This window comes from Rattus norvegicus, chromosome 3 (genome assembly GCF_036323735.1).
Source record: "Rattus norvegicus strain BN/NHsdMcwi chromosome 3, GRCr8, whole genome shotgun sequence".
In the NCBI taxonomy this organism is placed as follows: domain Eukaryota; kingdom Metazoa; phylum Chordata; class Mammalia; order Rodentia; family Muridae; genus Rattus; species Rattus norvegicus.
Window position 1 is genome coordinate 77,727,080 of NC_086021.1, and position 20,099 is coordinate 77,747,178.

General features: G+C 45.5%; 2 protein-coding genes across 3 annotated transcripts; one reads left to right on the plus strand and one right to left on the minus strand.

Moving 5' to 3' along the window:
• Positions 1-3,235: 3,235 nt before the first annotated feature.
• On the plus strand, positions 3,236-13,871 carry Cdca7 (cell division cycle associated 7). 2 transcript variants are annotated; one of them, NM_001025693.1, is made up of 9 exons: positions 3,236-3,341; positions 5,991-6,113; positions 8,944-9,189; positions 9,707-9,790; positions 10,592-10,795; positions 11,131-11,268; positions 11,815-11,964; positions 12,295-12,431; positions 12,728-13,871. In NM_001025693.1, exons 1-9 carry the CDS (start codon positions 3,321-3,323, stop codon positions 12,756-12,758), a joined length of 1,134 nt encoding a protein of 377 aa, NP_001020864.1. In that variant the 5' UTR covers positions 3,236-3,320; the 3' UTR covers positions 12,759-13,871. The 2 variants fall into 2 exon arrangements, with proteins under 2 accessions (NP_001020864.1, XP_063139982.1); XM_063283912.1 differs by lacking the exon at positions 3,236-3,341 and adding an exon at positions 3,439-3,710.
• A 1,363-nt stretch (positions 13,872-15,234) lies between these two features.
• LOC134486107 (large ribosomal subunit protein eL8-like) lies at positions 15,235-16,124 on the minus strand. Its single transcript, XM_063284879.1, has one exon. It carries the CDS (start codon positions 16,106-16,108, stop codon positions 15,308-15,310), a length of 801 nt encoding a protein of 266 aa, XP_063140949.1. The 5' UTR covers positions 16,109-16,124; the 3' UTR covers positions 15,235-15,307.
• Between the last annotated feature and the right edge of the window lie 3,975 nt (positions 16,125-20,099).

Consider the following 20,099-nt stretch of genomic DNA (forward strand, 5'->3'; position numbering starts at 1 on the left):
CTAGACTGTCTGAAATCCTCAACCAAATAAATCTCCCTTTCCTTTCCCTTACCTCGATGTTTGTGTCAGACTTTTGTGCCAGTGATGGAGCAGAAGCACAAGTGTCACTTCGATGGTTTGCAAGACTTTGCCCTGATAGGCTATACTAATAGGAACGAGCCAACCACTCCTCTAGCCCAGTTGGCTCCAACTTCAAAATAAAGTCTCACATCTGAGCATTTCTCCATGCTCTGCAATGACTATCAGTATCGTAAGCATCCCCAGTTTCCACCCTCTCCTGGCTGCTCTCCCCATGGGAACAGAGTGGGGCACTGCAGCCTGTTAATAGCACCCTCCCGTGTCATTCTGATATGCCTGGAATAATCACAGAGATTTCTCATAGCTAGGAAGCTCTGAATGTCTACTTTCTCTTCCTCTTTGGTGACTTTCAGTAGTAGAGATGGGGACTCTTGGCTGGGTACTGTTCTGGAAGCAGATGCCAGTCTGCCTGAAACCAGTACTTTCTGTAGCTTCCTCCCTGACCACTCAGATTCCTGGCTATATATCACCTGCTTGTATAACTTTCATAGAAGTGTGCACCCTTCCCCCCACCCCCAGCCTTCAGCTTTTCACTGCACATTTTTTCTTCTTACAAAGATATCGTACCTGAAATTCTCTTTTGTATTTCTGTTCCTCCATCAGAATGTAAACTCTCTGGACCTTATCTCCTCAGTACTCAGACTAGCACCTGCTTACAGCCCTTGCACACAATTAGGGGCAGGACCTTGAAACCCCCTGATGGTGAAGCCCAGAGGGATATACATTGTCTACAGCACACACAGAAGCACAGATGTGAAAACTTTAAGGAAACAACACACACACTTCCTGGCCTCACATTGGATTTCATTGAAAAAGAAATGCAGGGACACAGAGAGACAAGCATGGCACGATTCCACCTATGAGGCAGTTGCTGGAGTTGGTGGGGAGTGGGGGTTGAGGGGAGGAGTAAATGAAGACTCACTAATCCCCGTGAACATCCAGGAAAACAAGTTGAAGAGACTCTAAGAGATTGTGGTTCAACACCTTACCTTAGTTAACAGTATACTTTCAAAATTCTTAGTAGGGCCTTCTATTAGTCTTTCCAATCGTAGTCTGACTACTGAGTTAATGGACCCACTAGCTCGTGCACACACTGAGACAGAAGGAAGGTGGCACTTGGTGGTCAGTTGCCACCAAGTTTCTGTAAATCTTCTGTGTGCTAAGAAACTAAGAAGATCCTCAATGGTTTTGGATTTGTTTACTCTATGGCTCCTGTGTGGTATTAAAAATGTGCCGTTCGTTCAATAACTGTAAGGAGGAATTAGTGTGTGCTGCCAGGATTTGGCTTTAGCTTTGACTCAAGTTCTTTGCTTTCATGCTAAGATACTCAACTATATGTTGGGAAAGTAACAGAGAGGTGGGGGGGGAAGGGGGAGGGGAGAGGAGCGGGAGGGAGAGGGAGGCAAAAAAACCAAAACAAACAACAACAACAACAACAACAAAAACCAGAAGGAAACATGTTAGTCGAAGCCCAGTGAATTGATTTCATAATCTAGCTACAGGCTTGAACCTGCTGTAGAAACTCCTGCCTTAGTGCATCTGTCCTGAAGTAGTTCTGTTCTTGAGTTGCTCTCTAACACACATCTCTACACTGCTACGTTTTATAGGAACTGGTCCTATTCTTATCACCTAGTACTCATTCTCTGCAGACTTGGCAAGTTTTTGCCTCTTGTAGCAAAATCCGATTATGTCTGTGTCTAATGTGTATTTTCCTGATCACTAAAAAGATTAGCAGTCTTAGAAACAAAAAAGGCCAGAGATCTTATCCTTGAAAAAGAAAACCATGCAAACCAAATTATTTTCTCATGTTCCAAGACTAAAAATGCTCAACGTAGAACTTTACAGGACCAAAGTGGCCCGGATGTCCCCTTTGTTCTGTGACCTCACATGTTCAGTTTTACTTGCACAAAACACAAAAACATTGTGCCAAGGACAATTTTAGGTCGCCACCTGCTTATTTATTCACTCATCAAGTGCTGATTGAACTCCTGGCTGCTACCAGGAACTTTGTCAAACAAATCGATAGCTGCTCCTCTTGATGCCTACTTTGGGGACTGGAGTTTTTGGTCTCTGGCACAGAGGGAGGGTGACCCCTGAGCAGCTCCTTCCATAAATCCATTGTCTTTGTGGGTTATTTATGTCTTTATGGTCAATATCCAGAGAGGGGTGTGTGTGTGTGTGTGTGTGTGTGTGTGTGTGTGTGTGTTGTGTATGCTCTCCTAACAGACAAGGACTGTGGCAACGTTAATACCAAGAGAAAAGTTTGGAAACGAGAGGGAACGCTTGCACTTCAAAAAAATTTTTTTTAAATCTATGATTATAATTAAAGTTTTTTTTTTTAAAGTATCCCAGGTTTTGCGGTTGTTGTTGTTTTTCTTCTGTGTTTTTACTCTTTAAAAACGGGGGGAGCCTTGTTTCATCCCTGTGGTGATCTTGATGAGAAGGGATACAGAAAACCAGGTCTGCTAACTAATTCTGGTAGATCCCAATTTTGCCTGCAGAAAATGGAAAATCCACAGTGTAATCGTCTGCAGATTTTTATCTCCGAAAGATAAATCTCTAAAGACTTTTACCCTTCAGGTAAATTTTACTCATCTGAAGGGCTATTTTAAAACCCAAGACACTTCCCAGTCTTTCAGGAAGCATCAGGACTTAACTGGTTTAATGATTTCAGATAGGTAGTGGTATGGTTGTCAGATAAGAGGTGCTAGCTCTCAGCTATTTGTGGGTGGTATCGCTGCTGTGTTCTTTAACTTTTATCCATTTTTAAGAGATTAAATCAGTGAAAGTGAGAACGCAGGGGGAGGCTCTGCAAGTAGTCTCTACCAGCCCCACTAGCCCTCGTTTTGTATGCAAATCAGACGGCCAGTCCCCGGACCAAGGCAGCTACTTTCGCGCCACTTTCCAGGACCGCGCAGCTTCATAAAAAGCCAGTGGCACCAAGCTCCCACAGAGCCACTGTATCATAGAAAATTCATCAGTTTCCGAGGACATTCAAATTTACTATAACCATGAGATCCGATTCTATTTTTTTCCAGAGCTGGGACTTTTCAGGTACTGCTAGAGAGGTTTTCTTAGCTGGCAGGACCTGCGTCCCGGCGCGGGAAAGCCGGTGGCCCCGCCCCTCCGACGGCGGAGTGTGCGCCCCGCCTCTGTCCCGGAGCTCCGGTTGCTCCGGCTGTGAGTGCTGGTGTACTCCGACGAGCTGTCCGGTTCCGAGTGCCTGGGTACCCGCCGCCAGCATGGAGGCTCGCCGCGCGCGGGTGAGGCCCGGCCGGGTGCACCGGGGCGGGGTTGGTGGGTGCTAGACGGGGCGGGTCGGAGCCACTTCCCTCCGACTCCGCGGGTTAGCTCCGCTCACTTGTCCCACGCGCTCCAGATCATCGCCAGGTTGCAGGGAATCACAGATAGATTTTCTTATAATCTCTGCACCCAGGATAACTCAGGGCCAAGGTGATGCGCCTGCCGGTGCACACGGAGTTGCCAGCGCTCCGGAAATCTGCGGTACGGGCGCTCGTGCTCCACGTGCGCGCCGGAGGCCTGGGACTGGCCGCTGGCCATGGTGTCCGGCGGTCGTGTCCCAGCCTTTTCCACCTCCTGGGACCTCGCCCATTACGACTCGCTTGCGGCGGGTGCGTCGTCACCTACGCGTGCACTTGGGGTCCCTGGGGTCCTCTTTTGATCTGCGACCCCTTCTAACCACTCTGGATATGCGGGTTTAGCTTAGAAGGCCTTGTGAGCATTTCTTGAGAACTTGGGTTGTGCACGTGGGGGGAGGTATTGTTTTAGTCCCAGGCTGTGGTCAGGCGCAATTTAGGGGTACAGCGATGCAAGCCATGTGCCACGGCCGTTTAGTGAGCTTCCCTGAGTCCCCCCCGACTCCCCGCCTCACCCACCCTTTCTCTACCCGACTTGCAGCTGCGAGCTGGAACGTTACTCTTTGCTCCAACGGAAGCCAGAACTTGTGTCCTGACTTGGAGAGGGTTGAAGAATGGGGGGATGGGCGGAAAGGAAAACAGTGACGTGCTTCAAATAAATGTCGGGTTCGGGGCCCTTGTGGCGAGGTCTGGGTGGATAGGCGGGGTCGTGGTTTCGTAGCCGATCTTCGCGCGTGGGGATTTGGAGTTTGACTTGCCTTAGTGCAAACTTGGGCACCTGACTGGAGGAAATCAACTTCACCTCTCCGAGCTTCGGTTTTCTTATTTAAGTGATAGTAATGTGCTGCAGAGAATTAAGCAGACATCACTAACAAATCTGCCGCCTAGAAATACTCGCCATAAGTGGAATTAAGAGTTCGGGCTGCCAAGAAAGTTCGCCCTAGGCATGACCTTTTGCTCTCCTTTTTTTGTGTCTTTCCCATCGAAGATATATTTGCTTGGTGAATGACTGTTGGCCTGTCCTTGTTAAAGATTAGTCTCTTTTCCTGATGGCTTTCGATAGAATGCCTCCCTTGAGGCTGATGTGGAATTAAATTGATTAGCAAAGTGTAGAGAATTCAAGTCATTTAAGGAGCTGTGTGCTGTTTTCGGGAATCTCTTAGGTCTTTGCATTGTGTTGCACCTTGATATCTTGGATTTCCCCAACTAGAAACCTGGGCAAACTTTTGAGATTCCTTTTAACTCCTAACAACATTCTCCACCCACTGGCTTGAACATTTATTGTAAATGCAGCCTTCATATTACCACACATTGCTACCTTTAGGATATCAGAAACATCCCAAGATACTTGGTTGGTGTCTACTTAGGAACACGATGGAGAGTCTGGGCCACCATCATCTTGAAAATAATTTTATCATATCTGAGAGACTGAAATGTAAAGTGTTAGGTTCTGAAGGAAGTCTTTCCCTGCATCTAGGCATCCTCTTGTCCCCTAACACCTCTGAGCACTCTGGTGGGGCAGGCACAACTTGCCCTTTTAGGTTTTCAGTGCTCTGCTTTGGAGTTCCTTGACTCCATTTAAGAACATAAGAACCGATACAATCCTTCAGAAATCCCATTATGTCCTAAGAAATGGCAAAACAGGCTGTTCGGTTACATTGTCTAGTGGACGGTACAGGGCTATAAGTGAAAACGAATGGAGCTTTCTCATATCTCCAAGAAACTTGACCTTTATTTGCTAGAAATGCTTACTGCTGACTTCTACCCCCAGTCTTAAAATTCTCAAGTCTTCAGGGGTCATGAGAGAGCTGTATGGAGACCAAGGCTAGAGAGTTCCTATGGAATCCGCTATTCAGCCTGGACTAGGAATGTTAGTTGACCTCTGACTTGGCTTCTTGTACTATGTATTTTCCGGGCTGATAACACTCGATTTGTAAAGACTGTGCAAAACCTCTGTACCCCTCTCCTTGGAGCGGTGCCTGTTTGGATGACTGCCATCTTAAAACACAGGACCTGCCCAATTTTTGTAGTTTGGGAAATTAGCATCACAGTGCAGAGCCCAAGGCTTACATAAAAAGACCTCATTAGCTTGATTTTTGGCTGAGGGAGAAAAATTGCTCTGCCATTTTGTACTTTTGAAATCTCCTTTTAGAAATACAGTTCAATGAGAAAAAATGAGGTTGGATTTTCGGAGCTGGCATTCAGTTCTGTGGAGAACTATAATGCTAAATGCTTAGGACTTTAAGGTGGGAAGAGAAGTAACTGCAGATGTTTGGAAAAATTGATAAGTACCATTGAAATATTCTCTAAAAGCGATCCCTTCTTAGAATTTGACCTGAGTTTTTTTTTTTTTTTAATTTTTGATATTTTTTTGGTGGCAATTGCCAATCATTTTTCTCCGTAAGGTCTGAAAAAGAATGTGTCAGTCTATCCACTCTGCTCTTTAAACCTACCAAACTGAGGAGCTGATGTCTTCAGTAGTCCTGTACGGCAGGAAGCACCCTACTTAACAGTTGTTGCCATTTCTCTTCGCAGCAAAAGGCTCTCAAAGTAAAGAACTTAAAGAATGTCAGATATATGAAGTTGATTTCCGTGGAAACATCGTCATCCTCCGATGACAGTTGTGACAGCTTTGCTTCTGATAATTTTGCAAACACAGTAAGTGCTGCCTGAGAATAAACAGGATTGCGTCTGCAGTGCTCCAAGGGCCCCAAAACGCTTTGTGCGGGATTAACACCGCTCGCCTTTTGCCTGCATTTCTGTATAGCCGTCAGGGAAAGGCGGCGTGCTCTGTCCTCTCTGCTCCTTTGCTCTCTGTCCTTTGCTCTCTGCTGTGGTTCTAGGTAGTCCTTGTTGGAGGCAGATTAGCTGTTTGTTGTATCCTTTCAAAATGTTGCCTAACCTAAGGGGACTGATGACTTGCTAGAGCAACTCGGAAATCATTTGTAAACCTCTGAACCATTTTTCTTTGTAACAAAAGCCATTCTCTTGTAGTGAGTGCACTTGTCAATGTGACTTGCTCTCTGCACAGTTTATGGAAAATTGGTTCTTGAAAAAGAGAAAAAAATCCGCACGCACATTTATTATTTATTTATTTTTATTTATTTATTTTACAGAAGCCTAAGTTCAGGTCAGATGTCAGTGAAGACCCGGCTAATGTTTTTTTATGAGGACTCTGATAATGAATCTCCCCGCAGCCTTTCAGAGGCTGAGGTGCACGATGTATTAAGCCATTGTGGGTTTTTACAGAAACCAAGGCCAGATGCCACTAACGAATCGGCCAGCATTTTTTCATGCCAACTCTGATGATGAATCATTTTGCGGTTTTTCAAAGAGTGAGATACAAGATGGGATGGTGGGTGTGTGTGTGTGTGTGTGTGTGTGTGTGTGTGTGTGTGTGTGTGAGAGAGAGAGAGAGAATTTTATCAGCCATCAAGCAGGGAGGTACGCTGAGAGGCAGGAGACACTGGCTTTTTGAACCTTCTCCTCTCGTAATGATAACTCTCCATCCATCTAGAAGATTTTGTTGACCTGATTAAAAATATTTTCTTCATGTCTCAAAGCCATTTTTACTAATGTCCTACTTATAGCTCTTGCACTTTTTTTTAGGTTTTGGAAAGTTGTTAAGTAAAGTTGGCTAGCCTCCAGATTGCCATTAGCTACAGAGCCGGCCTGATCCCAGGAAGCCCATGTCCTAAAGATTAGCTACCTTGGCATTTACACGTGCAGGTGCCCAGCCCAGTGCTAGAGTGGAGCTGACGAAGCCGAAGCTGGGTTCCGTGGTTCTGGTTGTACCTGCATCTTAAGAACCTCTTAGGACGTAGATCAGAACTGGCAGGGCCCTTCACGTCCTGTGTCTGCTTCCTCTCTGGTCTGCTTTTCCTGTGTCTGCTTCCCTCCCCTCAGCTCTGTTTCCTGCTGCGCCTGTGCCCTACCTCCTGAGCATAGCAGGCTTAGACTCTCTCCTAGAGAAGTGGTGCACTCGTCACAAACCACCCACGTGTTTTTTACGTTGTCGTGCCTGACGACATTCCCTACAGGCCACCGCTCAAATGACACTACTGTGACAGTACTTGGCTCTAGAACTATGTTTCACCATCTACACCTATGCACTTCTCCCTAATAAAAGACTTTGGTTTAAATCGGTGTTGATTGGCATTCGTTAGCTGGGGCCAGTCTGCAGGTCTGGGTGTGACCCATTGTTTGTGGCTTGACCATTCAAGGCGGTCTCTTAGTTCTTTAGGTATTACTTGTGCTGAATAAAATGCCATTTGATTAAAAGAGCTAGGAATCTGTATAAGTTTTGACTTAGATCTCCACCTATGAAATACCAAAAGCTATCCATAAGATCCTTACTTGTTGGCGCTGGGGATCAAACCCAGGGTCTTAGATGGGCTAAACATAGACTCTTCTACTGAACCAAGTCTTCAGCCCATTCAGTTTTTTGGAGGTGCCAGGGAGGTGCTCAGCTTGCCCTGTAAGTACAAGGACTCCAGTTAGGTCTCCAGAAACCTACATAAATGCCTAGTGGGAGTGGTCATCTGTAATTCCAGCTTCTCAGAAGGCAGAGCTAGGGTCCCTAGAGCAGGCTGGCTAGCAAGATTAGATACATCAGTGAGCTCTGGGTTTGATTGAGAGACCTTATCTCAATTAATGTTAAGGATGATTCCTGATCTTAAACTCATGCCTCCATGTGCACACTCACACATGTGCATATGTCCTGAGCATACATGTCCAAAGCTTTTATGTGGACATAGATTCTTGGGTCTATACCTAAGAGCAGGTGTCTGGGGTACATAGAGACTGTTCAGCTTTTGAACAAGCTTACAGGTTTAGCTGTACTAGTTGATATAAAGTGATTTTTCACTAGGTCTTGGCTTCCAAAACATCCATATGAGTGGTACCTACACTAGTGAGCTTCAAAACAGGAAGAGGGTGTTTGCCAGGGACTGGGGCGGGGGACATTGGCGATTTTATGTGTATTTTTAATCACAGTTAAAACTGAATGGAAGTTGATAAATTAGGTTATTATTTAATGCCATCGTGGGCATTGAAACCACGCTTACAGGCAGACTTAGTTATTCCTAGAGAATTTTCTGAAAATAAGAATTATCTTTAAGGCAATGAGAAGGGGGCAGGAGTTTATGTTTTAAAAATTACTTAGCAGGGGGCTGGGGATTTAGCTCAGTGGTAGAGCGCTTACCTAGGAAGCGCAAGGCCCTGGGTTCGGTCCCCAGCTCCGAAAAAAAGAACCAAAAAAAAAAAAAAATTACTTAGCAGCACCGGTGAGGGTGACCCAGACATTGTCTTACTCCAATTAGCAAAGTAGTCATTTGCAAGATTTGCTTTTGTTACCCATGATCCTGGCTGACTAGTGGAGGCTGATTTTGCTCGAGTCCTTTATCCCAAAAGGATTTTGAGGTAGGCCCTGGTGCCGCCCGTCTGCCACTGAGCAAGTTTTAATAACTCCCTTTCTCTGGTTAACTAGAGACTGCAGTTCAACAGGGAAGGCTGCAGGACCCGAAGTCAGTGCCGTCCCTCCGGGCCTCTCAGGGTAGCAATGAAGTTCCCAGCACGAAATACCCGGAGGGCAGCCAACACAAAAGCAGCGCCCCCAAAGCCCTCTGAGAGCTCTGCAAACGACTCCCATTCTGAGTCTGATTCTGAGGAAGAAGAAGATGGCATGAACTTCCTGGAGAAGAGGGCCTTGAATATAAAGCAGAACAAGGCAATGGTGGGTGTCTGAATGTTTCCAGAGCCTTCCCCACTTTTCTCTAAGCAACTCCTTTCTTCTCTCTCTCTCTCTCTCTCTCTCTCTCTCTCTCTCTCTCCTAAGAACTGTTTATAAGTTGTGAGATTTGATGATGTGTTTGTTTCAAAGCTTTACATTTACTTATGTGGGGAAGAGAGATAGAGTGTGTGCAGTTGCTCTTGGAGGCCATTAGAGGCCATTTTATATCCCCTGGAACTGGAGTTGGAGTTCGGGATGGTTGTGAGATCCCTTGTTGATGCTGGGAACTGAACCCGGGTCCTCTGCGAGGGCAACAAGTGCCTTTTAACTGCTGAGCCAGCTCTCCAGCCCCTCCAGATAGTTTCTAAATTCTGTTAGGAGTTAGAATAAGCATAGCAGGGAAGGAGAGACTGGACTCTGTCAACCTAATGAACAGAAAGTTGGGGGATAGGCTAGTGTCGTTTCTACAAATTGCCCGTTGTCACCAGTTCTAATTTCTGTTTACTCTCTTCCCTCTTAGCTTGCAAAACTCATGTCAGAACTGGAGAGCTTCCCCGGCATATTCTCTGGAAGACATTCCCTCCCAGGCCACAGAACCAAAGATGTAAGTACTTCATCCTGTACTGCTGTGGACAAGGCCAGGGCCGAGCTGGGAGTTTAGATGCTGGAGGATAGAAATGGGTCCTTGAAGCTCTTGATGCTCTTTGCGTCTTGGACACTTTGGCACTGCTCTCCTACGACCATGCTCCTTCTGATCATCTCTCTCCTTCCCATTAGCAGCAGACAAGATAGATGACTTATTTCTGTCCCCACAAGTGACACATCCCTCCCCCACACCCACCCCTGCATGCTAGATACAAAGTGGATATTTTTAAGAACGGATTGAGGGAAAAGAAGGCACACACACTTTTTGTCAAGCCATATCTTAATGATACCTGGTTGTATCCCAAGGGACTAAGGTGGTGTGTGACTGAGGATGGGTTATTTGTTGTGTTGGCTATGGCAGAAAAGAAAAGCCTGCGTTTCCCTACTTCCCCCTAGGGAGGCAGGCTAGAAGCCAGCAAGGGATAGGGAGGAGAAACCAGGCAGTCTTTGCTTATATGAAGACATCATATGTGTTCCAGGAGTGTAGAAATGTTACAGGAAAGTTTTGGGCTAGGAGCATGGGTGTTACACATTCAATAGCGAGTAGAAGAGTAAATGGGAGAAGAATTAAATAGAAGAATTAGTTGCAGTGGGGATATGATGGTGTTGGAATTTGTTTTCCATGCATAATGAAAAGGGCAAAGAAAACACAAAAACAGGCCTCTTGTACTAAAACTACTAGGGGAAGTTGCAGGTTCCTCAGAGTGCTGGTTCTCTCTGTTACGGAGTTCTGATCTATCTTGTGTGTTTCATCCGCCAGTCAAAGTCCCCTAGAAGACGCACGTTCCCAGGTGTGGCTTCCAGAAGGAACCCAGAACGGAGAGCTCGACCTCTTACCAGGTCAAGGTCCCGGATCCTGGGATCCTTAGGTGCCCTGCCCACAGAGGAGGAGGAGGACGAAGAAGAAGAGGAGGATAAGTACATGCTAGTGAGAAGGAGGAAGTCTGTGGACGGCTATATGAATGTGAGTCCTCACTGATAGGTCTTCTTGTGTTGTCCATCCCTAGGAAGCTTGGCATCATGAATACAGTCTCAGACCAGTCCAAGTCACTAATGCTAGACAATCGTACTTAGTTTTGTTAGCAGACGAGATTCAGATTTTTCAGCTTCTCAATATTGTAGGAATTATTTTTATACTTTTGGCTAGTTATTCTTATAGTAAACTTAGGGCCTGCCCCCTTTCTCCATACGCAACAAAGATTTCCCAGATTGAATGTTCTGTGAAACGTTTCAAACGAAGCATCTTGAGATTTAGGGATGAAGAGCGGGAAAGGAACTCAGTTCATGATTCTTATTCAGGATGACGATGTGTCCAGAAGTCGGCGCCCTGGATCCATGACCCTTCCACATATAATTCGACCAGTAGAAGACGTAACAGAGGAAGAGATTAGGAACATCTGCAGCAACTCTCGAGAGAAGATTTACAACAGATCCCTGGTGAGTGCCTGGGTGACATCTCGGAGCAGAAACGCCCTGCGGAGGACAGACAGCATCTGCCCTGAGGGTGCCGTGTGGAGTTATTGTGGGACTCTTAACTGCACATTTTCTTTTCATGCAAGAGAAAGAGTTTTACAGAATGTGTGGGATTGAATTAAATGTATAGGTCTACAATAGGGCTATATACATTTTTTTTTAATTTGGAAGTTGATTCATTCAACTGGGATTTACTGGGTAATGTTAGAGTGAACGCATTGATAGCTCCTGAGAATGCAGCAGAGAGCCAAAGATGAAAATAGATTTGGAAGAGGGGGAAACGGTGAGTTTGGGGGGAGATCAAACTCAGGGTCTCATATGGGTTGAGCACGTACTCTGGCACTGAGCACTGAGTTCTTCTGACCCCCAAATAGTTTTGTTGATACTGTTGCACCACCAATGGGATGGGAAGCCTTGCTTGAGATACTTTTCCTAGTAGGTGTCAAATGACCTTCAAAGGCGACACCAGTGTGGCTGTTCTCTGTTTTTCTCATCTGGTCCTCCTTTTAGGGCTCTACCTGTCATCAGTGTCGCCAGAAAACCACTGACACCAAAACCAACTGCCGAAACCCAGACTGCTGGGGCATCCGGGGCCAGTTCTGTGGTCCCTGCCTTCGAAACCGTTATGGGGAAGAGGTCAAGGATGCTCTGCTGGATCCGGTAGGTGCCTGGGATATTTGGGGAGGGAGGGGCTTGAGCTCTTGATGTCGTGAATATAACTGTCCAGAGAGCTTGGGGCTGCTGCCTACACAAGTTGATTCCTTCTTCCTTGGTGATGGTTGTATAACCTTCTTGAACCACACTTTATGGGGCTAGGCAAATGCTCTCTCGCTAGACCAAAAGCTCCTATTTTATGATTTAGTTAGTTTTTAGAAAGGTCATGGGTTAAATGGATTGATATTAAGTTCTTTAAAGACTAAAAAAAATCTAAACAAATGGGTGGCGGGAGAATGAGGCCTAGCCTCAGGATGCTTTCCCACAATTCTCCAGAACTGGCACTGCCCACCTTGTCGAGGAATTTGCAACTGCAGCTTCTGCCGCCAGCGAGATGGACGGTGCGCCACTGGAGTCCTTGTGTATTTAGCAAAGTATCATGGCTTCGGGAACGTTCATGCTTACTTGAAAAGGTAAGGGCCATTTTTCTTTCTCTGTCACATCTGAGTCTTCCATTCATTTATGTGCCTCGGTAAAAGATAACAGAAGTGTGAGTGGCTGGCCTGGGGCAGGGAAATGTCAGTGGAAATGCATCTTTATCGGGGTGGGGAATATATTTAAAATTCAGTGTGTATGTCTAAGATGTGCATTGACAATATGTGTTAGGGCTCCATAGAGACATTTAAAAAAAAAAAAAAAAGAATTTGACTTTCCAAAGAGAATTGATGGCGGAAAACCATCTCACTGTCTTCCCCTTTGTCTTTCACAGTCTGAAGCAGGAATTCGAAATGCAAGCCTAGAGCCTGAAGACTCTCTCGGCCTCTGGAGGTTCTCCTGTTGTCGACATTGTCGTTGATGGAAGCCTGAGTAAGAATCTTGGCTGTCAGTCTTTCTTAGAACTCAGTTGGGTTGACCTTGTAGCTCACACTTGTTTCTGAAGCATCAGGGAGGGCACACTGCTCATTGCATTTCTTCCATGTGTAGTGTCTCAGAGCTTGCCCTGGCCCCGCCTTGTAGCCCCCCTGGTCTTTGGCCACCGCTTAGATTCTGAGCTATCTTTAAGAGGCAGTTTGAGAATTTGTTTGATCAGGACATACCCAAGCACTTTGGGGTACAGTAGTATTGTGACGCAACGGTTGTGATGACTTGCCGAGAGCAGCCCTTTAACTTGCTTACCCAGAATCGATGCACATGGTTTAGTGCCTGATGTTTTAAAAGGAAAGGCCAAGGCACAATGGTCTGGAAACCATGTGGAAAAATCAGGTAGTTGTAAAGTGGACTGTGGCCACGCTGAACAGCTTTCCGGAGAAATACAGTTCCTGGGTGCTGTGCTCAGTGTACACTTTGTCACGGTTGACACAGTTGCTGGTGCCATCTGGCTTACACAGTCACCCAAAGGTTTGTGGTAACGTGGTATAATAATTACTTAAATTGCTGTAGAAAAGGCATTCTGGGAAATTAAGATGATGGCTCTGCAAGGGCTGATGTGAAATCTTGGTGTTCCGCTTCAGAAACCTAACTTTAGTCACTTTAGTTCCTGGCAGTTTCCTGAAGAGGTAACCCTGGGGGTTGTGTCCAGTGTTTCTGTTTAGGTTTTAAATACTTTTGGAACGGTAACAAGTGACCTTTTAGAGATGGGTAGCTTTGAACTTTGTTAACGAGTTACCTCTGCCAGTCTAGTTTATGGGCAGGTGCCTTGAGTCATCCTCCCTCCTCTGCCTGTAGTGCGGTCATTCCGGACTGGTGACTAAGTGGCTGATTCCCTCACCTGTGTAGCCTGTTGCTGTGCCCTCTCTGAATTCTGTCTGTGATGCTCAATTGTATCTTGAATCCTTCAGTGTAAATACAGCCTTTTGCTCTGTAATGCTTTTATACAAAGGTTTTTATTTTAATAATAAAACATTTTGTTCTAACTTGTGTGTTTATTTTTGTTTTAAAAAGTTTCAATGTTACTTTTCCCCTTGTGCTTTGAAAAGGCATTTCTGCCTCCTGGTAAACTTTCTTTGGATTAAGTTTCTGAGGCCCACAGCCAGCTCTTTTATCCAGGGTCTCATTTGCTGATGTCTTAGCTGGAATCAGAAAGTGGACAAGATGGCTATGTTGGCTGGTTCATAACATGGGCCTGGGGAAGTTTCACATTATTTTTCCTTTATCATTTGCAGCTTTTATCCACTTTTCAAATATTTAACTAAGTGTGTGTCATGCCTTGAGGTTTCAAGACTAAGAACTAGAAGACACAAAACGCAAAAACTTTTTAGAGCCAGATGTAGTGGTAACATGGAATCACAGAGCCACCACACTGAAGCAGGAGGATTGCAACCTTGAGGCAATCCTCAAACAAGCTGTTTTTTTTTTAAAGATAATATTTTCATGTATATGTTTGCATGGGTGTGTTCATGCACATGTATGTGCAGGTGCCCTCAGGAGGCCAGAGGAGGGTGTTGGGTCTTGTAGAGGTTAAGTTACAGCCGTTGTGAACCACCAGATGTGGGTGCTGGGAACTGAACCCAGTCCTAGGAGGTCAGCAAGCATTCCTAACTGCTGAGCCATACAGCCCCCTGTACAAAGTTCTTAAAACTAAATTTCTGACCAGCACTGGCTAACTAGAGTCTGAATGTCACATCCAACTGCATATACCTTTTTACATTTGTAAAGGAGTTTTGCTTTGTTTTGTTTTCCATTTCAAAGCATGTGACAGGCCAGGGAGGCGGCTCAGTGATTGAGAGAACTCACTGCACTCTGGAGCCCTCATCACCCGTGTGGTGGTTCACAGCCATCCATAGCCACATACCACGGTGCTCCTGACCCTGGGCACCAGGCATGCGCTTACCTCAATAAACACTCCAGTGTGGAGCAGCATGGCTCGATAAGCCACAAGCCCAAGCTGTGTCTGGCCTGGCACTTTATAGGGAAAAAGCCAGTGTCCTTTATCTACCAGACTTTGATGGGAAGCCATGATTCTCTGCTCACACCTAGACAGGACCAAGCTGAAAGGTTTACCTAGTAACATGGACTCAAAAGAAGTCAAGTTGTTAGAAATCAAGTCTTAGGATCTTGAAACCAAACTAACTCAACCTAGTTGTGTATTGTTAAGTTGAGCTTAAATGCTAGAGTTCATATCAATTGGTTTGTTTGAAATGTGTGGCAGGTTGAACCCAGGGTCTTCCACATGCTCTTCTGAGTTATACCCCCAAGTGATCTGCATAATTTTTGACATCAATATAAGTGATACGGTTTTCCTTTAAAATAATTAACTGCAGCTGTTCGTTGTGATACCTTATTCTTTTTTTTTTTTTTTTGGAAGATAACTTTGTAATTATATTTATGTACAGAAAACTTAAGTGTACATTTAACCCAGCTTAGTGGCGAGTTCTTTAGCCTTTGCCTTTTCCAGCTTGGCAATGCGAGCCACAGACTTAGGACCCAGGACGTTGCCTCCCCAGTGGTGGCGGATCTCGTCATATTTGTCATTATAATTGGTCCTAATAGCTTCCACCAGCTTAGCCAGAGCACCCTTGTCTTCCGAGTTCACCTGTGTGAAGGCAACAGTGGTGCACGTCTTCCTGTGGACCAGGCGCCCCAGCCTGGCCTTTCCCTTGATGATGCAGTAGGGCACCCCCATCTTTCGACACAGGGCAGGCAGGAAAACCACCAGCTCAATGGGGTCTACATCATGGGCAATCACCACCAGCTGAGCCTTCTTGTTCTCCACCAAAGTGGTGACTGTATTGACCCCTGCTCGGAGGACAGGTGGTCTCTTTGTTGGAACGTCCCCTTTGCCAGCAGCTTTCTTCTCAGCGCGGGCCAGCAGCCTCTGCTTCTTCTCCTGCTTTGTCTCTGACCTGTACTTGTGGGCGAGCTTAAGCGGCTGAGTCACTGTTTGCCTGTCCAGGGCCTGGGTGAACTGGTTGATGGCAGGAGATACTTTGAGCCACTTATAGAGGATGGCTCTTTGCCGCTGCAGCCTGATGTAGCGGGGCCATTTGACGAAGCGCGTGAGATCTCTTTTGGGCTGGATGTCCTGCCCAATGCCGAAGTTCTTAGGCCTTTTCTCAAACAAAGGATTGACCACCTTTTTGGCCTCTTGTTTCTTGACCACGGCGGGGGCCGGGGCCACCTTCTTCCCCTTGGCCTTCTTTCCTTTGGGCATCTTGCTCGGCTGGAGGAGAGAGTGTGATACCTTATTCTTAAAGGAGCCCTGTGGTCTAGCAGAGGAACTGTTGAAAACCACCTACAAATTGTATTTCCAGACAATTTCAGTCATAGATGCTCCCCTCCTGCTTTTTGAGATAAGGACTTGATGTGTTGTCCAGGTTGGTCCTAAACCCTGGAAGAGGGCTTTAATTTTTTTTTTTTTTTTTTTTAGATCACCATATTTCTTATGACTATGGAGGTTAGCAATCTAAAATCAAGGTGTTGGGGGCAGGGTTCTTGGAGGTTTCAAGAATTCATTTCGTTGGTTTTTCCATCTCCTTGAAGCTGCTTGCATTCCTTGGCTTGGGACCAATTTTTCTTTTTTAAATTTTTTTATTGGTTATTCTATTTACACTTCAGATGTTACCCCTCTTGCTGGTTTTCCCTCCACAAACCTCCCATCCCCTCCCACCTGCTTCTGTGAGGGTGCTCCCCCTGCCCTAGAGTTCCGCTATGCTGGGGCATTCACAGGACCAAGGGCTTCCCCTCCCGAGCGAGGGCTTTAAATTTTATTTAAGCTGATGAGCTCACCTTAGGAACAAGAAAACCTAGGAGCGTGATTAGATCCTGTCTGGAACAGAAGACTGGATGCTGGGAAGAGGGGAGGTTCATTAGGATCAGGGGCTTTATTGGATGTAAAGGCTCAGGAGAATGAGGGCGCCGGGTGATGGAAACCCAGGGTGTTGGAGCGGCAGCATCAATGTCGGAAACTGGAAGCTTAGCTGCATGGGTGGAAATCCTGTAAACAGAAGACCAGAAAAGAAATAGGGAGAGGAAGACAAAGGCACCTAGTAGGGACTGCCTGGGTCAGACAGGGATGGGGGTCAAGGATAAGGGACAGAGGGATTGGCAGGTTCTAGGGGTAGGGTTTTTTTTTTTTTTTTTTTTTTTTTTTTTCCCAAGGCGCAGAAAGACATTGGAAGGAACGAACAAGGAACAAAGGCCGCAAAAGTCACACTCTTATTCAGTCTCCTTGGAAAGTTTGGGTTTTGCAGCGCTGGGGTGTCAAATTGAGGACTTTGAAACCTCCAGCAGAAACTGCCTTGAGTTGAGGTGGTAAGCTGGAACTCCCCAGAGAGCTGTCCGTCCATGAGTTTCCAGTGTCCACCTTCCCAGTCTCACTCCAGGAGTCCTTCGACCTTAGGATAAACAGTATTCACATTGCTGGACGTGGCTAATTGTCTGTTTTCAAAGATACATTTAGGTAAGAAATTTTAATTTTGCTAGGCCATGGTGGCATATGCCTTTAATCCCAGTACTCTGGGAGGCAGACAGGTGAATCCCTAAGTTTGAGGCCAGCCTGGTCTACAGAGTGAGTTCCAGGACAGCCAGAGCTACACAGAAAAACGTTGTCTTGAAGAAACTTTAAAAAAAAAAAAAAAGAATTTTTTATTTTATAGGACATAGGAGCTGGCGAGAGGGCTCAGCAGCTAAGAGCACATGTTGTTCTTCTAAAGGACCTGCCACCTCAGTAGTGGACTGTAACCTAGGACTGTGCGCTAAAATAAACCCTTTCTCCTCTAAGTGGTCTTTGTCAGGATATTTTATTATAGCAAGTAATAAGGACAATGCATATATGTAAGCATTCATGCATATGTGTCTATACCAGCACTTAGACATATTAATAATAACTGATATTGCTACATATTTCAGAATACTGATTATTAAATAATATTGTGACAGAAAATAACTGTTGTTCCCTAGAAGTAGTAAGTCAGCTACTGCATTTGGTTTGTTTGCTTTGCTTTGCTTTGCTTTTCAAAACCAGGTTGGTCCTAAACGCCTGATCCTTCTCCTCCTCCCTGGGGTAACAGTTGTTCACTGCCCTGCCTGCTCAGATCTGTGTGTGTTTCTGTAGCCTCTTGCCTACCAGATACAGAATAGCATGTGGTACTCACCCTATCTTTCTCTCATTGTGCCTTCCTCCTTTAACTATATGGGTGAGATACGTGTAATTTCTTTTTTAAAAAGATTTATTTATTTATTGGAACTGGAGAGAGGGCTCAGTGGTTAAGAGCACTGACTGTTCTATTTCTCAATATTATAGGAACCTGGAAAGATGGCTCAGATGGTAAGAGTGCTTACCACAAAGCTCACAACCTGACTTTGAGCCCTGGAACCCACATAGTAGAAAGACTCCTCCAAGTTGTCCATACATGTGCTATGGCATACAGTCTCTCTCACTCTCTCTCTCTCTCTCTCTCTCTCTCTCCTCTCTCTCTCTCTCTCTCTCTCTCTCTCTCTCACACACACACACACACACACACACACACACACACACACACACACCACAAAAAATTAATTGAAAAGAATACTATAGAAAGACCCCTGTAGTGCCTTCAGTGTATGACCATGTAATTGATTAGAAAGTTCCAGAGAAATACAATATGGCGAATGCTTCCCTTGCTCACCTAGAAGACTTTTGTGTGAGTTTATGATAAACAAACCAAGTCCCCCTTTCCTTGCTTGCTTTGTAGACAACTTATAATGACAGGAATTCGTATTTCTGCTTTCTTGTTTTTGTTTGGTTGCCCATATTTTAATAGGCCTCAAGTTCATCTTTTAAATTGAGTAGCTGTAATTTTTTTTTCTTAATGAAAGTATGGCTTTCAAGAAGTAATAACCGACCGTCTCTGGATCTTCTCTGGGCTCCCAGGACAGGACCATTTTGAGTGCTTAAGGAGGAAAATATGTAAATAGAATTCCTTTATGCAAATGCTTTCAGCAAATCTCATTCCCAGCCAAATTCTTGTAAATCACGATAAACAGATGCTACTGAACGAAATGACTAAGTGAAATTAGAGAGATAGATCTATTTATCTTATTTTTCAGTGTTGGGGAGGGAGAAAAAGTTATTAACTAAATTTTCTTTGCTTGCGTGATGATTGGGGCAGACACCAAGAACTCTATTCATTGATTTCAGCAGGCGCAACGAGGGGGTGAACCAGTTGGAGAGCTACCCCTGGAGAGCAGGGCTTCTGTGGCAGTTTATGGTTTGTTTGTTCCCTTAAACCACAGAACCAGGCTTCGGAAGTAATCTAGCTAGCATCAAGGTTACTGGGTCTCTGGTTAATGTTTAGCATTTTTGCTACTCTTTTTTAAGTTTAAAAAAAATTGAAATAAAACTTACCATTTCAAAATGTAGAATTTGTTGACTTCCAGTGTGTTCAGGGTGCTGTACATGTATGTAACCGCCCTGGCTGTAACTGCAGGCCATTCACAAGTCTCTCCCACAAGTCTCTCACTCTAAAGACTAACACCCAAGCCGCCTCCCTTGGTCCACGCCCACCTCCTTCCTCCCTCTCCAAGCTCCGCTTTCTTTCTCTAGAGCTGCCTACTTTGGATGTCTGAAACGCACGATATGTAGCGTTCCACTTGGGTTTCTGTTGCTGGGGTAAGCATCACTATTAACAAGGAACTTGGGGCGGAAAGGGTTCATTTGGCTTACATGTCCTGCCCCATTACAGTCAGGCATTAAAGGAAGTAAAGCCAGGAGCCATGGAGGAGAGACGTGCTTACTGGTTTGCCCCAGGGGCTTGTTCAACTCACTTTCAATCCAGGAATACCTGCTGTGGGGGTAGTCACTGCCTCCAGAGGGTTGGGCCCTCCCACATCGGTCATTAACCAGAAAAAATGCCCTGCGGACATGCTCGCCAGCCAATTAGAAAATTCCCTCCAGCCGTGCTGGGGTAGAAGCAGTTCCACAGTTAAGTCCCTGCTACCCAGGCGTCTAGCTCAAGAGGGTTGTGTTTGTTTCTGTCACCTAGTGTCCTGTTTCTCAAGCTTTACCCGTGTTGTAGAATGTCTTACATTTCCTACTTCTGCTTAAATGATGGTCTTGGCCTGGTGTGATGCACGCCTTTAATCCCAGCACTCTGAACCGGAGGCAGGCAGATCTCTGAGTTGGAGTCCAGTTTGGTCTACAGAGCAAGTTCCAGGACAGCCAG

Excerpts from the sequence above, each read along its gene's own strand:
- Cdca7 (NM_001025693.1), top strand. The coding sequence starts at position 3,321 with ATGGAGGCTCGCCGCGCGCGG. Across the intron at positions 9,791-10,591 it reads CAGGCCACAGAACCAAAGAT|TCAAAGTCCCCTAGAAGACG; the intron begins GTAAGTACTTCA and ends TTCATCCGCCAG. Across the intron at positions 12,432-12,727 it reads GTTCATGCTTACTTGAAAAG|TCTGAAGCAGGAATTCGAAA; the intron begins GTAAGGGCCATT and ends TGTCTTTCACAG.
- LOC134486107 (XM_063284879.1), bottom strand. The coding sequence starts at position 16,108 with ATGCCCAAAGGAAAGAAGGCCAAGGGGAAGAAGGTGGCCCCGGCCCCC.